The following is a 15524-nucleotide window of genomic DNA, read 5'->3' as shown; positions in this document are numbered from 1 at the left end:
ACATCACATGTCCACCCGGGGAACTATCTCATAACCGATACCCTAGAGAGTTGTGACTTCCTTGATACGCGTATGGGTCCTGTGCTTTCAGTAGTACGGGCCCATACTACCTTCCACACCTACCCATATTTGTCTCAAGTATCACCACAACACTCTAACCATATATACACACACCCGCTCAATCCTCACTCCTAGAGGAAAAGCTGCATATCTCAAATAAGGAAAACCCTAGGCTAATAGGCATCACATAATCAGGCAATTCTATCATGCAATTCCTGAAGATCCCTAGCCTAGTACTAGCATGCTGTTCTAACATATCACATAATCAAATAACTTGTATGGTATTTTGGGGTCTACTTACTGGCTCTAGCTGATCGTACCCTCTTCATCCTCCTTTACTTATTTCGAAAACCTTTTGAAACCCATTTTGAAAATCCCTCCTTGATTTGAGACTGGATTCACACGAATGTTCCTCCAATTCACTCAAACCAAGGCTCTAATACCAACTTGTAACACCCATAAATTTTGAGCCAAATTAAAACATTCAAAAACCATTACGTTCATACAACTCGTTTTCAAAATAATTTAAACATCAGAGTATCCACCAGAACCATATCATATAAATCATAAAACATGAGGAGCGGTACGATCACGCCTTCGCCTTGCCACGATCTCCTGAAGTACCTGAAACAATACACTGAAACTGTAAGCCCGAAAGCTTAGTGAGTTACCCCCAAAATACCAACCACACATATCATACTCATAACATATCATAAATAGAACAGCCATGCATATCGGGTCTACTGTGTAACTGGTCCGCCCGTACCGGGACTTCAGTGTCACACCCCGATCCTTGTCAGAATCGATCAAGGCGTGATATATTGTTCAAAGTCTCATGACAACTATGTTATAATATGATTAGATTCAATTAAGTACTAAGTATGCAAACAAGATCCACAACATACAAATACAAATCCAAATACGAATAACATTTATTACATCAAATTTAAATTGTCTTGTGGATTTCTAAGGCACAACCTATTTTTCATCAATCTTCATTCTTCAAATCTGCATCATGGGTAAAAACAGGTCAACTACGAGAGTTGGTGAGTAATCTAATTTTAGTAGAGAAAATTGTAAAGTTGAAACGTTTATAATTTGAAATTTGTTTTCTTTTGAAGTCGACAAACAATTGTATTTGAGATAACGGTTTATAAATCAAAAATTGATTAACAAATGATAACAACAACAATAAGTCCTCACCCTATATATTCATATGTATATATATATATATATATATATATATATATATATATATATATATATATATATATAGGATGGAGCATCTAATCATCATACACACTCAACCACGTGCGATCAATCACCTTAGCGTCCCAAGGCGGGGTGGTCAACCCAATAGCGCTATTATTGTCCATAACGTACCTCAAGAATACGGGCATAGTCATGGAGATTAGACTAAAAATGGTAATGCACTACAAGTACATGTAGCGTAAACAAACAATAGTTATACAATTAATGACTCACGTATAAATGTCCCAACAATGTCTCAATTGTGATAAAACAATAAAATGAAGTTGGAACATATTAGAACCACATGATACACCCCAAAAGTATTGAAAATTATAAAATATGGGGTAGATTACTCACATTAGTCCCAAAACGAAATGCGTGTGTCGTACGATAGACGGTTCGGGTCAAAATGGCGTAGAACCTAATATAATTAATAGTTTTGGTTTAGGAACTGCTAAACGAGAATGGAGTATTAATACAAATAATTAGACACATATTCTTATATTAGATGAATTAACAATAATTCATTTTGATTAGAATATTAAGGTATTCATTTGTTAAATGAATTTTAAATTGAATTAATTACTTTGCCTAATTAATTTATATTTTCAATTTAGGCCAGATTTTAATAATTTCTTATTAAAATAATAACTTGCCCAATTATAATTATTTACAGATGTTAACAATTATTTATATGAAATAATCATTAAAATGCATTTTTACATGCTTAAATACTTAGGAAAATGGTTTTAAATAGTAAACAGTATTGAAAAATTATGAAATTATTAGGAAATCATTATTTCATATAATATGAATTACTGTAAAAATTTTATATTTTTCTGAACTGTTTTAGTATTTATTTAATATTTTAATGATTAAACAACACAAAATTCGGGAAAAATAGTAAATTATTCCCAAAAATTCTGTAAAATTAACCATAGTTTTATAACATGATATAGAGCCCAATGTATAAGTTTCAGATATTTGTGACTATGGGAAGTATTTTGTATATATTTCATTATTAATTAATCAATAAAATCATAAATAATAGTAAACAGTACTATAAATGCATGAAACTTCATATATCATGTTTAATCAATATATAGGCCATCCCAGAATTTTCTCAGAATTTATTGAATGCAACAAGTATTTTTTGTGAATTATTTCCCTACTTTATTGCAATAATTATGATAATTCAATAAAAATAAGTTATTTTCTGAAAATTTCCAGAACTTCTTATTTTATTGATGGCATTCTGAGAAAAATCAGGTTTATGCATAAAATGAGTTTTAGATATTTTGGTGGATTTAATTTGTTTCTTGTATGAATTTGAAACTTTTAACAACATACCTTGATGAATGCTTCAAGAGGGATGAAGATTTGAGTATAATTTATTGTTCTTGGCTGGAATATGAGTATCTCTTGGATGAATTTCGAGATTGAGAGTGAGAGAAAGAATAGAGAAGGTTTAAGTGGTGAAGAGAATGATATGTTGGGAGAAAAAGGAAAGGAAAGTGGATGGGAGGTGTGAGTGGGAGACCATGGGAATAATCTTTTTGCTTTTGGTGGTCTTCATAATTTCCCACTAACACAAGTATCTTTTATATAATTAATATAAGAGTTTTATAAAATTTAAAGTAAAGTTTATAAAAATAGAGTTTTATAAAATTTAATGGAAAGTTTATAAAAATGGAGTTTTATAAAAGATAGGTTATTATTTGATTATAACAATCTACTTTGATTTGAAGTTTAATTATATCATTCAAGTTTGATTCTTTTAATTTAATTAGAGCATTATACTTTGATTTGATTTTAATATGGTATCAAAATTTAATTTGATTATAGTTATAACGTTGTACTATACTATGTTGCTATTAACATCAATTTATATCGTAGTGTGTGAGTTTTGATCCTATTAGCGTCAAGTAATCTTGAGTAGGGTTTATTAAATTTCCAATTGGGTTGGGTTGACCTGAATCCATTTTAGGCGGATGTCACATTCAGTCCACCTGGTCCACCCTCCGAGTCTAGCCATGTACGTCGAGTCTACAGTGTGATTGGTCCGCCCGCACCGGGCCTTCAATCCACCTGGTCCACTCTCTGAGTCTACAGTATGACTGGTCCGCCCGCACCGGGCCTTCAGTCGGCCTGGTCCACTCTCCGAGCCTCGGCACATCTGGTCCGCCCTCTTGGGGCCTTCAGCCTATCCGGACCGCTCGCTGGGCCTTCGGAACATCCGGTCCGCCCTGGGTATGTTGGCCTACAGCACAAAGCAGGACCCGCCTCAACCCAACCCCCGTCAAACAACCATGTGCACATACAACAATTAATCACATAACAATCCTCAACCAGACAAACAGTCTAACAGATCACATAGCATATCAACATCCTAACCAGGATTCCGACCTAACCAGTCACTAGCATAACATTACCCTATATCTCGGGTACCGACCTTAACCAGGTCACTAACATAACACCATCCTAAATACCAGGATGCAGATCTAGCAAAACAATAACATAACAAACAATACCCGGATTTCCATCCGATAAAGGGCCGGCCTTGGTGCCGTAGACCCTGTCGATATAGTGAGGATAACTCACCTTGCAACTGCCGAAATCCTGCAAATCTCTGACCGCTGACTCACCGGGACTCCCAACTATCACATGATAATCACCAAGTTAGAATCCAACATGACTTTCTAGGCCAAGGGCCCACAACACTCATTAAGTCCATCATCCTCTTATTGGGCCAAGACCCAAAACCAAATCCTCATGCAAAGCCTAATATTGGCCCAATTTACTAAATTGGGCCCACCTCACCAAATGGGCCTAGATCCAAGGTCCATAATAATTATTAGGTCTAAATTACTCCATCCATAATGTTCAGTCACGGCCCAAGCCCCACTAGCCCACAAACAGCCCAATCACTTAAGGCCCAAAATCAAAAACCCAACAGAGGGAGTACGCTGGGCGTACCCCTCTTGGTACGCTGGGCGTACTTCGATTCTCTCGGACTGGGAACGGGACACTGACCCACTACGCTGGGCGTACATCAGCTTACGCGGGGCGTAATCTCGCTGAACTAAAATTCCACATAAGTTCTTAATGGCTTAAGCTCTTAAGCCCAAACTTCAGATCCATCGACCAAACATGCCTAGGATTCATAAAGTCTCAAACTTTATTACTTGGGACGTCCATAAAGCTCTTAACTCAAGGTCTTAATCCATTAAGACCCACCTACATCACACATGAGACAATCAAAGCCTTTGGGACCTCATTTTTCTCACTCAAGACCTCTCCTAAGGTCTGAAAGGACAGCTAATCTCAACCAACTCGCATCATGCATCACTTTGGGGTTTTTCGGACAAGAAATGGTGTCAAAACCTCATAACACCTAGATCCACACAAAATAGATGTCAAGCAAGAGACTTTATACCTCAAAAGGGCTCCAGAAGATGATGCCTTCCCAGATCTACGAGCTCCAGCCACCCAACTCCTTCCTTGACAACTTCTTCTTTCTTCTCCTAGGCTCTCCTTTGCCAAACCAAGCTCCCCAAGGTCAAATATCCACAATCATGGAAGAAAACGGCTACTTAGGGTTTCTGAGAGTAAGAGAGCAGATATGGAGGCTAGGGTTGGAACCATAATGTTCCTTATATAGTGGTTGGCCCTAAAATTAGGGTTTCTGGACACTGGACGTACGCTGGGCGTACGCCCCCAACACCCGTGTTCATTTAACCGCTCTACGCTGGGCGTACCCAGCCAATTACACGCATGCACTCCATGCATGCCTAGGACCCCTTTGCCAAATATTTCCTTTAGGGACCATTATTGACACTATCTTCAAAGTGTCATAACTCCTTTATTCTAAGCCCGTTTCCGACGAACTTTATATCCACGAAGAGGTGGCGAGAAGCCCTACGCTTCTAGCAACACACCCCGACCCGAAACCTTCTCGAATAAAACTCATTGCCCATAAAAGACCGAAACGCCCTTACTCTTGATCTCGGGGATCCAAGAATAATTACTCTTAGAACGGGGCGTTACAGAAATAAGGCTTTCGGTTTTTTCCAAACTTATATTTGGTACACTAGTGTTTTGATGATTGACAAATTGGTGTCCATCTAAACTAGTGTAATACCCGTTCGATGAATGAGTTGACTAATAAATAAATTATCATCCATTGTTTATATAAACTTATTGTGTATATAAGTTTGAAAATAAAAAACCGCTTATGAAACATTTTATTGTAAAGGTCAATACCACCCAAGTAGTACTGCTTGCCACCGGCTCCCCCCACCAACTTCTTACTTGTTGTAAACACTTCTATAATTCTCTGTTCATACTCCATATTCCATCCTAACATTCATACAAAAACATAGCTTTGAAAAATCATAAATATAAACAATATAATGGGATATAGAAAAAAGAAATATATACCTAAATATACCAAACAAAAGTAATTCATCAATGCCAATAATAAAACTTATTATTGATTACTATTCTCAAACGTAAAATATTTGCAAAAATTGTTATATCAAATATATATTGTCTTTATATGATTTCCAATAAGATCATAAAAGAAGTAGGTTGAAATGAATACACCGGTTAAAAAGAGTTGTCCGGAGAATGAACTCCAAGAAGGATGAAAATCGAACTTGCATCATTAGCTTGGAAGGCTAGGGGTTATAGTCGACGTCGATTCATCATTTTTAATGTCTCTAATTCAAAAACGAACATGAAACTTTGGTTTCATTCGGCTCCTTTATGGAAAATGGATAAATTGCTAGATTTCAGTTGATTACCATTCGGAGCCTTTTTGTCGTTCGATTTGAACAACAATGAAAATAAGAAAAGAATTGAAACAAAGTTAGAAAACGCATTGACGTGGATCTATATGCACAAACATAAGTCGTTTTCAACCCTATTATGTAACTTATTGGTTGGTTATTTAGAAAAAAATATTATGAAGAAATAAAGGGATTTATATCTAGTAGCAAGGAAATACACCTTAATAAGTTATCCTTAGTAAATTAATGAAAAAGAACGTTGACCTTTGGCCTTCATTTGTTGTGTTTAAAGCTAGGTTCTTTTGTGATTGCTAAAAAAACATAAATCTTTATTCAACTTTTTTGTAAGTGTTTAAAAAACTTAAATCATGTAGTGTCTTGTTACATTAATCAGTCTAGTTTACAAAAAACAAATAGTCTCACGTCTTACCCTTGAAATCATTGTACATATATGACTAAATTTTAACTTTCAAAATAATTTAACAAAACAATAAAAAAGATTTAGTTGCAAAACATGAGGTTAAAAATCTCTTTAACTTATTTGGATAATTGGATTATATCTTATAAAAGTTAACATAAAATTTGGAATAAATTACATCTTTGGTCCCAATTCCTTGCAATAGAACACAAAACTACAAGGACAGAATTCAATGCTTTCCTAATCCAAACACTTGGTCAATCGTAATTCAATTTCATTCCTATTCCTTCCAATTTTTTATTTTTTGACCATTCTTTCCTTCCCGTAATGTACCAAATGTTATGCAGCCAGACCACAATTTTCTTCTTCCTTGAGCCTTTTTTGTCATTTAAATCCTAGATCATTTCCAAATTTTGCAGCATTTTTAATTTGTTCTCTTGCCAATTGGATTTTATTAGGATTAAGCTTATACGTTTTCTTTTTTTAGCTTTCATGAATTTTTTTGAATTAAAATTTTTTAGAGATATGCAAACTTCATAGCCTGCCCACAAAACACAAAAATAAGTAAATATGAATTTTGATATTTTCTCACATTAATTTAAATGGGATACCTTTAAGAAGAAGGGATCCATACGCTATTGCTGCCACGACATGATTCCGCACATGTGTAAAACACAAACTTTTTAATAGAGCAAATTGCAGATAATACCAACGTACTTTACTTTTTCAATAAACAAAGACTTCACATTTTTTTTTTACCAAAAGCAGCAATATGTAACCAATTAGATTTCGTATTAATTCAAATATCATGTTCTTTTATCTATTTTTCATATCTTACAAAAAAAAGTTCACATAGATTCCGTATTATATTTCAAAAGGGTTTTATGTAAAATTAATACTCTTAAAAAATCATGTGGAATATGTTCTATGTATGAAACCCCAGAGCAGAGGATTTTAACCCCTTATTGTCTGTTGTTGGTTTTTTTTTTCTTGCAGCAGATATCAATACCTCCTGAATGTTTTGATTACCTACAACATATGAAAGCTAATGTATTTCATATCATCGATTCTAAAAACTTTTTTGGGTCAAATATAGGAAGGCCACATTATAATTTCAGGCCAACCATTTCCCCAAAACAATGATATCCTATCTGAAGTCAAACCGAAGACTTAAATGATCATTTCTTTGCTCACTTGCCAAAGAATTTCCTAGAGTTAGGCAATGTAATGGAAAAATTAAATGGACTCATATCAATTTAAACTCTTTAAATTTTATCAAGCTTGTGGATGACATAACATATATCTAACTTTGAACATGAGAGAAACAAATAAGGGAAAATTAATGTCATTCCAAGGAATAATTTACACGAAAAAGAATAGTAGAAAAAGATGAAAAGTACTTTGATATCTTACTTATAAGTGCTCATGATTAATCTGTAAGGAAATAAGAGCAAATGAAAGAGACAAGAATTAAACTTGAAACCATATTAAGAAAAACTAATATCAATCAAATAACATGCCACTAAGTAGGTGACATCTGCCTCAAAATATCGACACATAGAACAAATCAAACAAACAAAAATCAGTTTTCAAGGTCTCTATTCAACTTCTCCTGCTTCTTCTTCTACATCTTCTTTATTACCATAGTATCGTATACCCATTTTAATTTTAGGTGTGCCTATAGTCAAAAGGCCTTAATTTGGATTTTAGGTGTGATAAAATCCTTCCCACCCCCACCCCCTCCTTCTTATTCTTCATCTTCATAATCATACCCGGCCTTTTTCATCAGCAGTTGCATCCTGATACTGTTGATACTCAGAAACCAAATCATTCATATTACTTTCAGCTTCAGTAAACTCCATCTAATCCATCCCTTCACCTGTATACCAATGCAAAAAAGCTTTCCTCCTAAACATAGCAGTAAACTGTTCACTCACACGTCTAAACATTTCCTGAATCGAAGTTCAATTCCTGATAAAAGTAGACGCCATTTTAAGCCCAGTTGGAGGAATATCACACACAGTAGACTTCACATTATTCGGGATCCATTCTACAAGGTATGAAGAGTTCTTGTTTTGGACGTTAACCATCTGCTCATCCACTTCTTTTGTGCTCATTTTACCTCGGAACATGGCGGAAGCTGTGAGGTATCGGCCATGGCGGGGGTCGGCGGCGTACATCATGTTTTTGGCGTCCCACATTTGTTGGGTGAGTTCGGGTACGGTTAGGGCTCGGTACTGTTGGGATCCGCGAGAGGTTAATGGGGCAAATCCAACCATGACGAAGCGGAGGCGAGGGAAGGGGATGAGGTTGACTGTGAGTATTTTGAGGTCGAGTTCAGTTGACCGGGGAAACGTAGGCAGCAAGTTACACCGCTCATGGTGGTGGAGATCAGATGGTTCAGGTCACCGACCGGAAGTGAAGGTTTGTGAGCATTTAGGATTGGGAAGATTTTAGGAACCAGACACAAATATGGTATTGAGGTCTTGATATAATGGTAGGGTTCAAAACGGATTGTCTAATGTGATATTGTAGGGTTCAAAATGGATTGTCTTATGTGATATTGGTGATGAAAGTTTAACTTAAAAATATTAGTTTTACTTGAGGCCAAACAAAAGATAAATATGGTGTATTTTGATATTGCCATATTTATACATATATTTAAATAATATTTTAATACATTTTAAGTTATATTTTGGTTAATTGCAAAAATATGTGAGATATGTATGTAATACTTATTGAATTAATTCACAATTTGCAGTCAAATAGGACACTCTTGACGATTAAGGACTAGAAGTGACAGACATTGGAACTTTGGAGGATTAAAGCTTAAAAGAAGAGAAATCTAGCAAAATACAAAACTCACCAAGTGAGATATCAATTCTCACGGCGTAAGTCCATTCCGGTTCAATTCAATCTGAACCGGTTTTTACCAAAACCGGCCGGTTCAATCCGGTCAGGAAATCGTCATAAAACCGGTCCAAATTGAACCGTCCTCACCTCCGGTTCGCGGTTCGACCGGTTCAATCGGCCGGTTCGAACCGGTTTTTAAAACACTGATGAAAACTATATATATCCCTTTTTATTTACGATGGAGAGAGCTTTTAGAGAGGAAGGATATTCTGAGATACTCGAGATTGGAAGTCAGAAACTTGCGAAAAAACATACCTTGGAAGAAGACATTGTTTGAAGATCAAGAATTTGAAGATTATAACTCCACATTTGGTTTGCATTAATCATGTCAATTTCTTATGAACTTTTGTGTTTGAAGATTATAATGTAGTTTACTTTCGTTTAGCTAGATGAAACCTTAGATTTATGGTTTAGTTGATTATTTTATTAGATTTTATTAAGTTGGATTTATGCTTGTGTTTGATTATCATTACCTAGCATGTTAAAGTTTGTATCTTTGTTGCTTAAAATCAAGTTTAGTGTAGCTTAGTGACCATTAAATTACATGAACTTGTTTACCTAGTAGTTTACAGACCATTAAGTTGCTAGAGCTAGGAGTGATCACATCTTAGATAAGTGATAAAAGTAACAACTTTAGCTGTGTTGGAGAACATAATTGTGATCATTATTGTGTTTGCTTATTTGTCTTAGATAAATCTGACACAGCCCAATTATCATTAATAACTAATTATGTGTTTGCTTGTGTAGGACTATTACATAGTAGTACATGGATTGGTGAAAATATTAGTAGATTGGACCAAGATTGCTAATTACATAATAATTGGTAACCAACTTTATTAATCCATAAATAGTAACTAACCATAGGAGAAAGGTGGATTCGAAGCTAAACTAAAGTGTTTTTAATATATTGAGTAAAACCGTTTTTAGTTGAGTGCTTAAGTTTTTATGAACATGAAAAATCAGATAAAAACCTCTTTTTAACTATTGTTTGCTTTTAGATTAATCTTTTAGTAGTTATTTTAGTATACTAAATCAGTTCCCTGAGTTCGATACCCGACTATTCGTGCTATACTATTTGTGATTAGGTCTACTGCCTTAGAGGTAATAGTTAGTTAATTAGTTGGTTAAAACTAGTATATAAATTTTACGCATCAGTCATGCATGAGAATTAGGTCACCTTTCTTTTTATTTTTGACCTAATTTTAGGAAAGACATGCATTAGACATGGATGTCCATAAAGTAAGGATTTTTTTGGTTCTTTGGAACGTAAGGAAGCCTTTTGGAAAGTCTGAGCAAAGGACTTAACATATTTAGAGCTTATTCAATTAAGTTATCTTGGGCCATAAACCACGACGTGTCATGATGCTCGTCGTGACGTGGTGATGGGTTTCCGCAATTGTATTTCCGTGTAGCTACCACGACGTGGTCATTGGTTGGCCACAACATGGTGACTTACTGAAGTTGATTTAGACCGTTGACTTTTGACTAGTTTGACTTTTAGTCAAACTTAGAGAGGTTTTAAGTGGTAGCCCGAGGTTTGGTTTGTGATTAGTTAGGAGGTTTGTGTAGCTTATTATGTGGGATTATCGAGTAGAGGATTACAACTCTTTAATCAGGTGAGTTTTCTCACTATACTGTGTAGGACACTAAGTGTCATGTATGCTCGATTATATGTGTAACTTTTATATGAAAGATTGTGGTGGGATCACAACACTTGTATGAAAGATTGTGGTTGGATCGCAACACTTGCATGGAAGACCATGGTGAAACCATGGCGGGAAAGACTACAGCGGGGCTGTTGCAACGAAAGTGACTGTAAGACTATGGTGGGATCATAACATTCATACCAGTTAAAACATACCCCTAAGGCGGGGCCCACTGGTATGTATGATGTGTGATATTTTGGGGAACTAACTAAGCTTTGTGCTTACGGTTTAAGTTTTAAATGCTTCAGGTACTTCCAACAGCAAGGGAAAGGAGCTAGCTTGATTGCATTGCATCCACCGATGATTTTCGCACTATGAGATTTTAGGATTTAGTCTGATATTTTTATGAAAACAATATACTCATGTTTTGGATTACTTGACTTGTGATGTTTATTACTTAAAAATTGAAAAAAATTCTTGGTATTTCTAGGATGTTACAAATTATACTTAGCATCATCGACATATATGTGTTCTAAACCTATTAACTTTCCAAGCCTCAAATACTCACAATCCTCGTAAATGCTCACCACTCATTTTGAATAATACTTCTACATTCCTTCGAATATGTCATTTAAAACCCTCTGGCCTCAAGGTATGTTTACCAAGTTTCATAGAATCAAATAAAAGAGAACTACGAAACGCTATTGACTTTTTTTTTTCTATTTCCTCACTTTTTATTCTCGCTTTTCTTTTCTTCATTCTTTTATTTATTTATTTATTTGATTCTTTTTATTACATTTTTCTTGCTTTTCCTCACTTTTCCACACTTTTTATTTTTCAATTTTTTTATTCTTTTTCTAAGTAAGCAACTCACTTTTTTGTACTCTTATTTTCTTTCGCTCATGACTATAAATATCAATAGACTTAATAACTAAACGGTGCCCATGACTTTCGGTTACCCCATTTAGGGGAGTAATTCATCAATCCGATTCGAATCAATATACGCCAAGTGGAATGGATTGACCATCCCTTGGAGGACCGAAACCAAGTCTTAAAGGTCGCAGATTAACTCCACACCTAACCTATAAATAACTAAAATAATAATAGATAACTAACAGCAACTAGAGAATTTAACTTAAACATATATTGGCTAATGACTCAGTCAAACTACACAAGTGTCCATTTTTAGCTCATAATTTCATTGAAACATAGAAAGTTACATATATATACTAAGGGGGTGTTTGGGTTATCTTTTGAGAGGTCAAAAGGACTTTTGGGAAAAGTTACAAAAAGCCAGGTTTTCCTGACTTTTCCAAAAAGTCAGTTTTCCTTCTATGAAAAATCCAAAATGAGCTTTTAAGGAGCTTTTACCAAACATCTTTTCTATGCTATCTTTATCTAAACTTTTCCAAAAAGTCAGTTTTCCTTCTATGAAAAATCCAAAAGGAGCTTTTAAGGAGCTTTTACCAAACATCTTTTCTCTGCTATCTTTATCTAAAAGGACTTTTAGTCTCTCAAAAGATAAGCCAAACACCCCCAAAAACATACTTACTAAGCAAAAGCTTATGACTCATTTCAAACCATTTTATACAATACCAATAAACTCAACCTATTTGCAATGCACTTATTGTATACATAATAAATTTTAAAATAATAATAATAAGAAGAAGAAGAAGAAAAAAAATAGTCTCCCCTGAGGTATGATTATGAATTTTCTATATACTGCAAATCCATATTGTATCCAAACAACTCCAGATTATCACAATATCGAAAGAAAATGTCTTCAAGTTATCACACATCATATTATCCCACAATGTTACTCGTCTTAAACTTGAAACCATACTGAGAAAAACTAATATCAACCAAATAACATGCCACTAAGTAGGTGACATCTGCCAACACACCAAACAAACAAAAATCAGTTCTCAAAAGTCAAAAGTCAAAAGTCAAACCCCCTCTTCAACTTCTTCCTCTTCTTCATCTTCATAATCATACCCTTCTTCTTCAGCAGTTGCATCCTGATACTGTTGATACTCAGAAACCAAATCATTCATATTACTTTCAGCTTCAGTAAACTCCATCTCATCCATCCCTTCACCCGTATACCAATGCAAAAAAGCCTTCCTCCTAAACATCGCAGTAAACTGTTCACTCACACGTCTAAACATTTCCTGAATGGAAGTTGAATTCCCAATAAAAGTAGACGCCATTTTAAGCCCAGTTGGAGGAATATCACACACAGTAGACTTCACATTATTCGGGATCCATTCCACAAAGTATGAAGAGTTCTTGTTTTGGACGTTAATCATCTGTTCATCAACTTCTTTTGTGCTCATTTTACCTCGAAACATGGCGGAAGCTGTCAGGTACCGGCCATGGCGGGGGTCGGCGGCGCACATCATGTTTTTGGCGTCCCACATTTGTTGGGTGAGTTCGGGTACGGTTAGGGCTCTGTATTGTTGTGACCCGCGAGAGGTTAGTGGAGCAAATCCGACCATGAAGAAGTGGAGGCGAGGGAAAGGGATGAGGTTGACTGCGAGTTTTCTGAGGTCGGAGTTTAGTTGACCGGGGAAACGTAGGCAGCAGGTAACACCGCTCATGGTGGCGGAGATTAGATGGTTCAGGTCACCGACTGGAAGAGAAGAGGGTAGTGGAAAAATGATTAGAAGAGTAGAAGATTAGAAGATGAAGATTGAAGATGAGAATTAAGGGACTTACAGCTTGGTGTTGTGAGCTTTAGGGTTCTGAAGCAGATGTCGTAGAGAGCTTCGTTGTCTAAAACCATACATTCATCGGCGTTTTCAACGAGTTGGTGGACTGAGAGGGTGGCGTTGTAGGGCTCGACAACCGTGTCGGAGACTTTTGGAGATGGGAAGACGGAGAAAGTAAGCATCATGCGGTCCGGATATTCTTCTCGGATTTTGGAGATGAGAAGTGTTCCCATTCCAGACCCGGTCCCACCGCCCAAGGAGTGGCAAACCTGAAAACCTGAAATTTACAAGTAGAAACACAGAAACAGAGGTCTCCTGTGAGATCATCCAAAATGTAATTCAGCAACTTAAAGCTCAATCGATGAATGATTAGAACAATCACAAGTGTGCGTTCATCGACAGGTATGCAGATCAGAAGTTTAAGAACTAATTAAAAAGGTTTCGATGGATTATGACTTTATTTAACAGATAAACATAACAGAATAGCATTCATGAATCAACAGATCTGCAATAATTCAACTCAAAAAACCTAAAAAACGAGCAGTATCGAATACGAAGCATGAACCATAACCACTGGACTATAGTGATCTAGAACAGAACGCAGTAAGCGATGCGACTCATACGGACACAAAACGCAACAGTCGACTGTCTCAATCCAAAATGAACACGATAACATTCAAAATAAACGAGATGAAACATACCTTGAAGACAATCACAATTCTCAGCTTCTTTCCGTACAACATCTAAAACCGAGTCAATAAGTTCAGCCCCCTCGGTGTAGTGACCTTTCGCCCAGTTATTTCCGGCGCCCGACTGCCCAAACACGAAGTTATCCGGCCGGAAAATCTGACCGTACGGACCTGATCGGAGACTGTCCATAGTTCCCGGCTCCAAATCCATGAGCACCGCTCGCGGAACGAACCTACCACAACTCGCTTCGTTGTAGTAAACATTGACGCGCTCGAGTTGAAGATCATTGTCACCTTTATACCTTCCGGTGTAATCGATCCCATGCTCAGCGCATACGACCTCCCAGAATTTAGCTCCGATCTGATTGCCACACTGGCCTCCCTGAATGTGCAGGATTTCACGCATTTTCGAATGTTTTAGAGAGAGAAACTGTATGTGTGTGAGAGAGAGAACGAAAGGGTTTGTAACTGAGGAAGATCAAGTGAGGACTGGTATTCAGGGAAGGGGGTTTTAAATTGGTTGGAGTAACGGCGTTTTCGTAATGCCGTTAGTTTTTAGTTGAAGTAACGTTCAAAGTTGAGACGGTGACGTTCCGTTTGGTTTACTTACGGGGGAATTTTGAATTTGAAAATCTAAAATGGTTAATTATTCCGGCAACAGCCAACAGGAGTCAGAAACTCAGAAATAAGTTGCATGTTAAACTGGGAACTCTGTATCAACTACTTGGTACATATATCTTCAACATGACAACATCCCTTAACGTTTTTCAGTTATTTTTCTCCTCTTGGGGCTTGACGAGTGGGGCTTTACTATAGGATAAGTTGTTTGATACTTTTGGTTTCTTTGCATTACATGTTGTGGAGCATTTCAGTAGAGTATAGTAGAGTCTAATAGGTCATACATATAAATATTATGACAACAAGAAAAAAAAACTAAAAAATGATGTGAATTCACCCTATTACATATACGCTTTCGACTATACAAGAGAGATGCACGTGAATGGTGCTCTCACCGACAACAACTACAACGACCACACATAGAAGAT

General features: G+C 36.2%; 1 protein-coding gene and 1 pseudogene across 1 annotated transcript; both read right to left on the bottom strand.

Annotated features, from left to right (window-relative positions):
• Positions 1–7985: 7985 nt before the first annotated feature.
• On the bottom strand, positions 7986–9002 carry LOC145137661 (tubulin beta-8 chain pseudogene; annotated as a pseudogene).
• Positions 9003–12813: 3811 nt separating this feature from the next.
• On the bottom strand, positions 12814–14952 carry LOC145136500 (tubulin beta-1 chain). Its single transcript, XM_079070627.1, has 3 exons — positions 14491–14952; positions 13797–14066; positions 12814–13710 (listed from the first exon to the last, which is right to left on the bottom strand). The coding sequence occupies exons 1-3, from the start codon at positions 14882–14884 to the stop codon at positions 13025–13027; spliced, it is 1350 nt and encodes a 449-aa protein (XP_078926753.1). The 5' UTR covers positions 14885–14952; the 3' UTR covers positions 12814–13024.
• Between the last annotated feature and the right edge of the window lie 572 nt (positions 14953–15524).

The sequence above is a fragment of the Lactuca virosa genome, chromosome 9, assembly GCF_052849685.1.
Source record: "Lactuca virosa cultivar CGN04683 chromosome 9, Lactuca_virosa_CGN04683_v6, whole genome shotgun sequence".
NCBI lineage: Eukaryota > Viridiplantae > Streptophyta > Magnoliopsida > Asterales > Asteraceae > Lactuca > Lactuca virosa.
This window is presented reverse-complemented; position numbering and strand designations above follow the sequence as displayed.

Excerpts from the sequence above, each read along its gene's own strand:
- LOC145136500 (XM_079070627.1), bottom strand. The coding sequence starts at position 14,884 with ATGCGTGAAATCCTGCACATTCAGGGAGGCCAGTGTGGCAATCAGATC. Across the intron at positions 14,067-14,490 it reads GAATTGTGATTGTCTTCAAG|GTTTTCAGGTTTGCCACTCC; the intron begins GTATGTTTCATC and ends TGTAAATTTCAG. Across the intron at positions 13,711-13,796 it reads AAAGCTCACAACACCAAGCT|TCGGTGACCTGAACCATCTA; the intron begins GTAAGTCCCTTA and ends CTTCTCTTCCAG.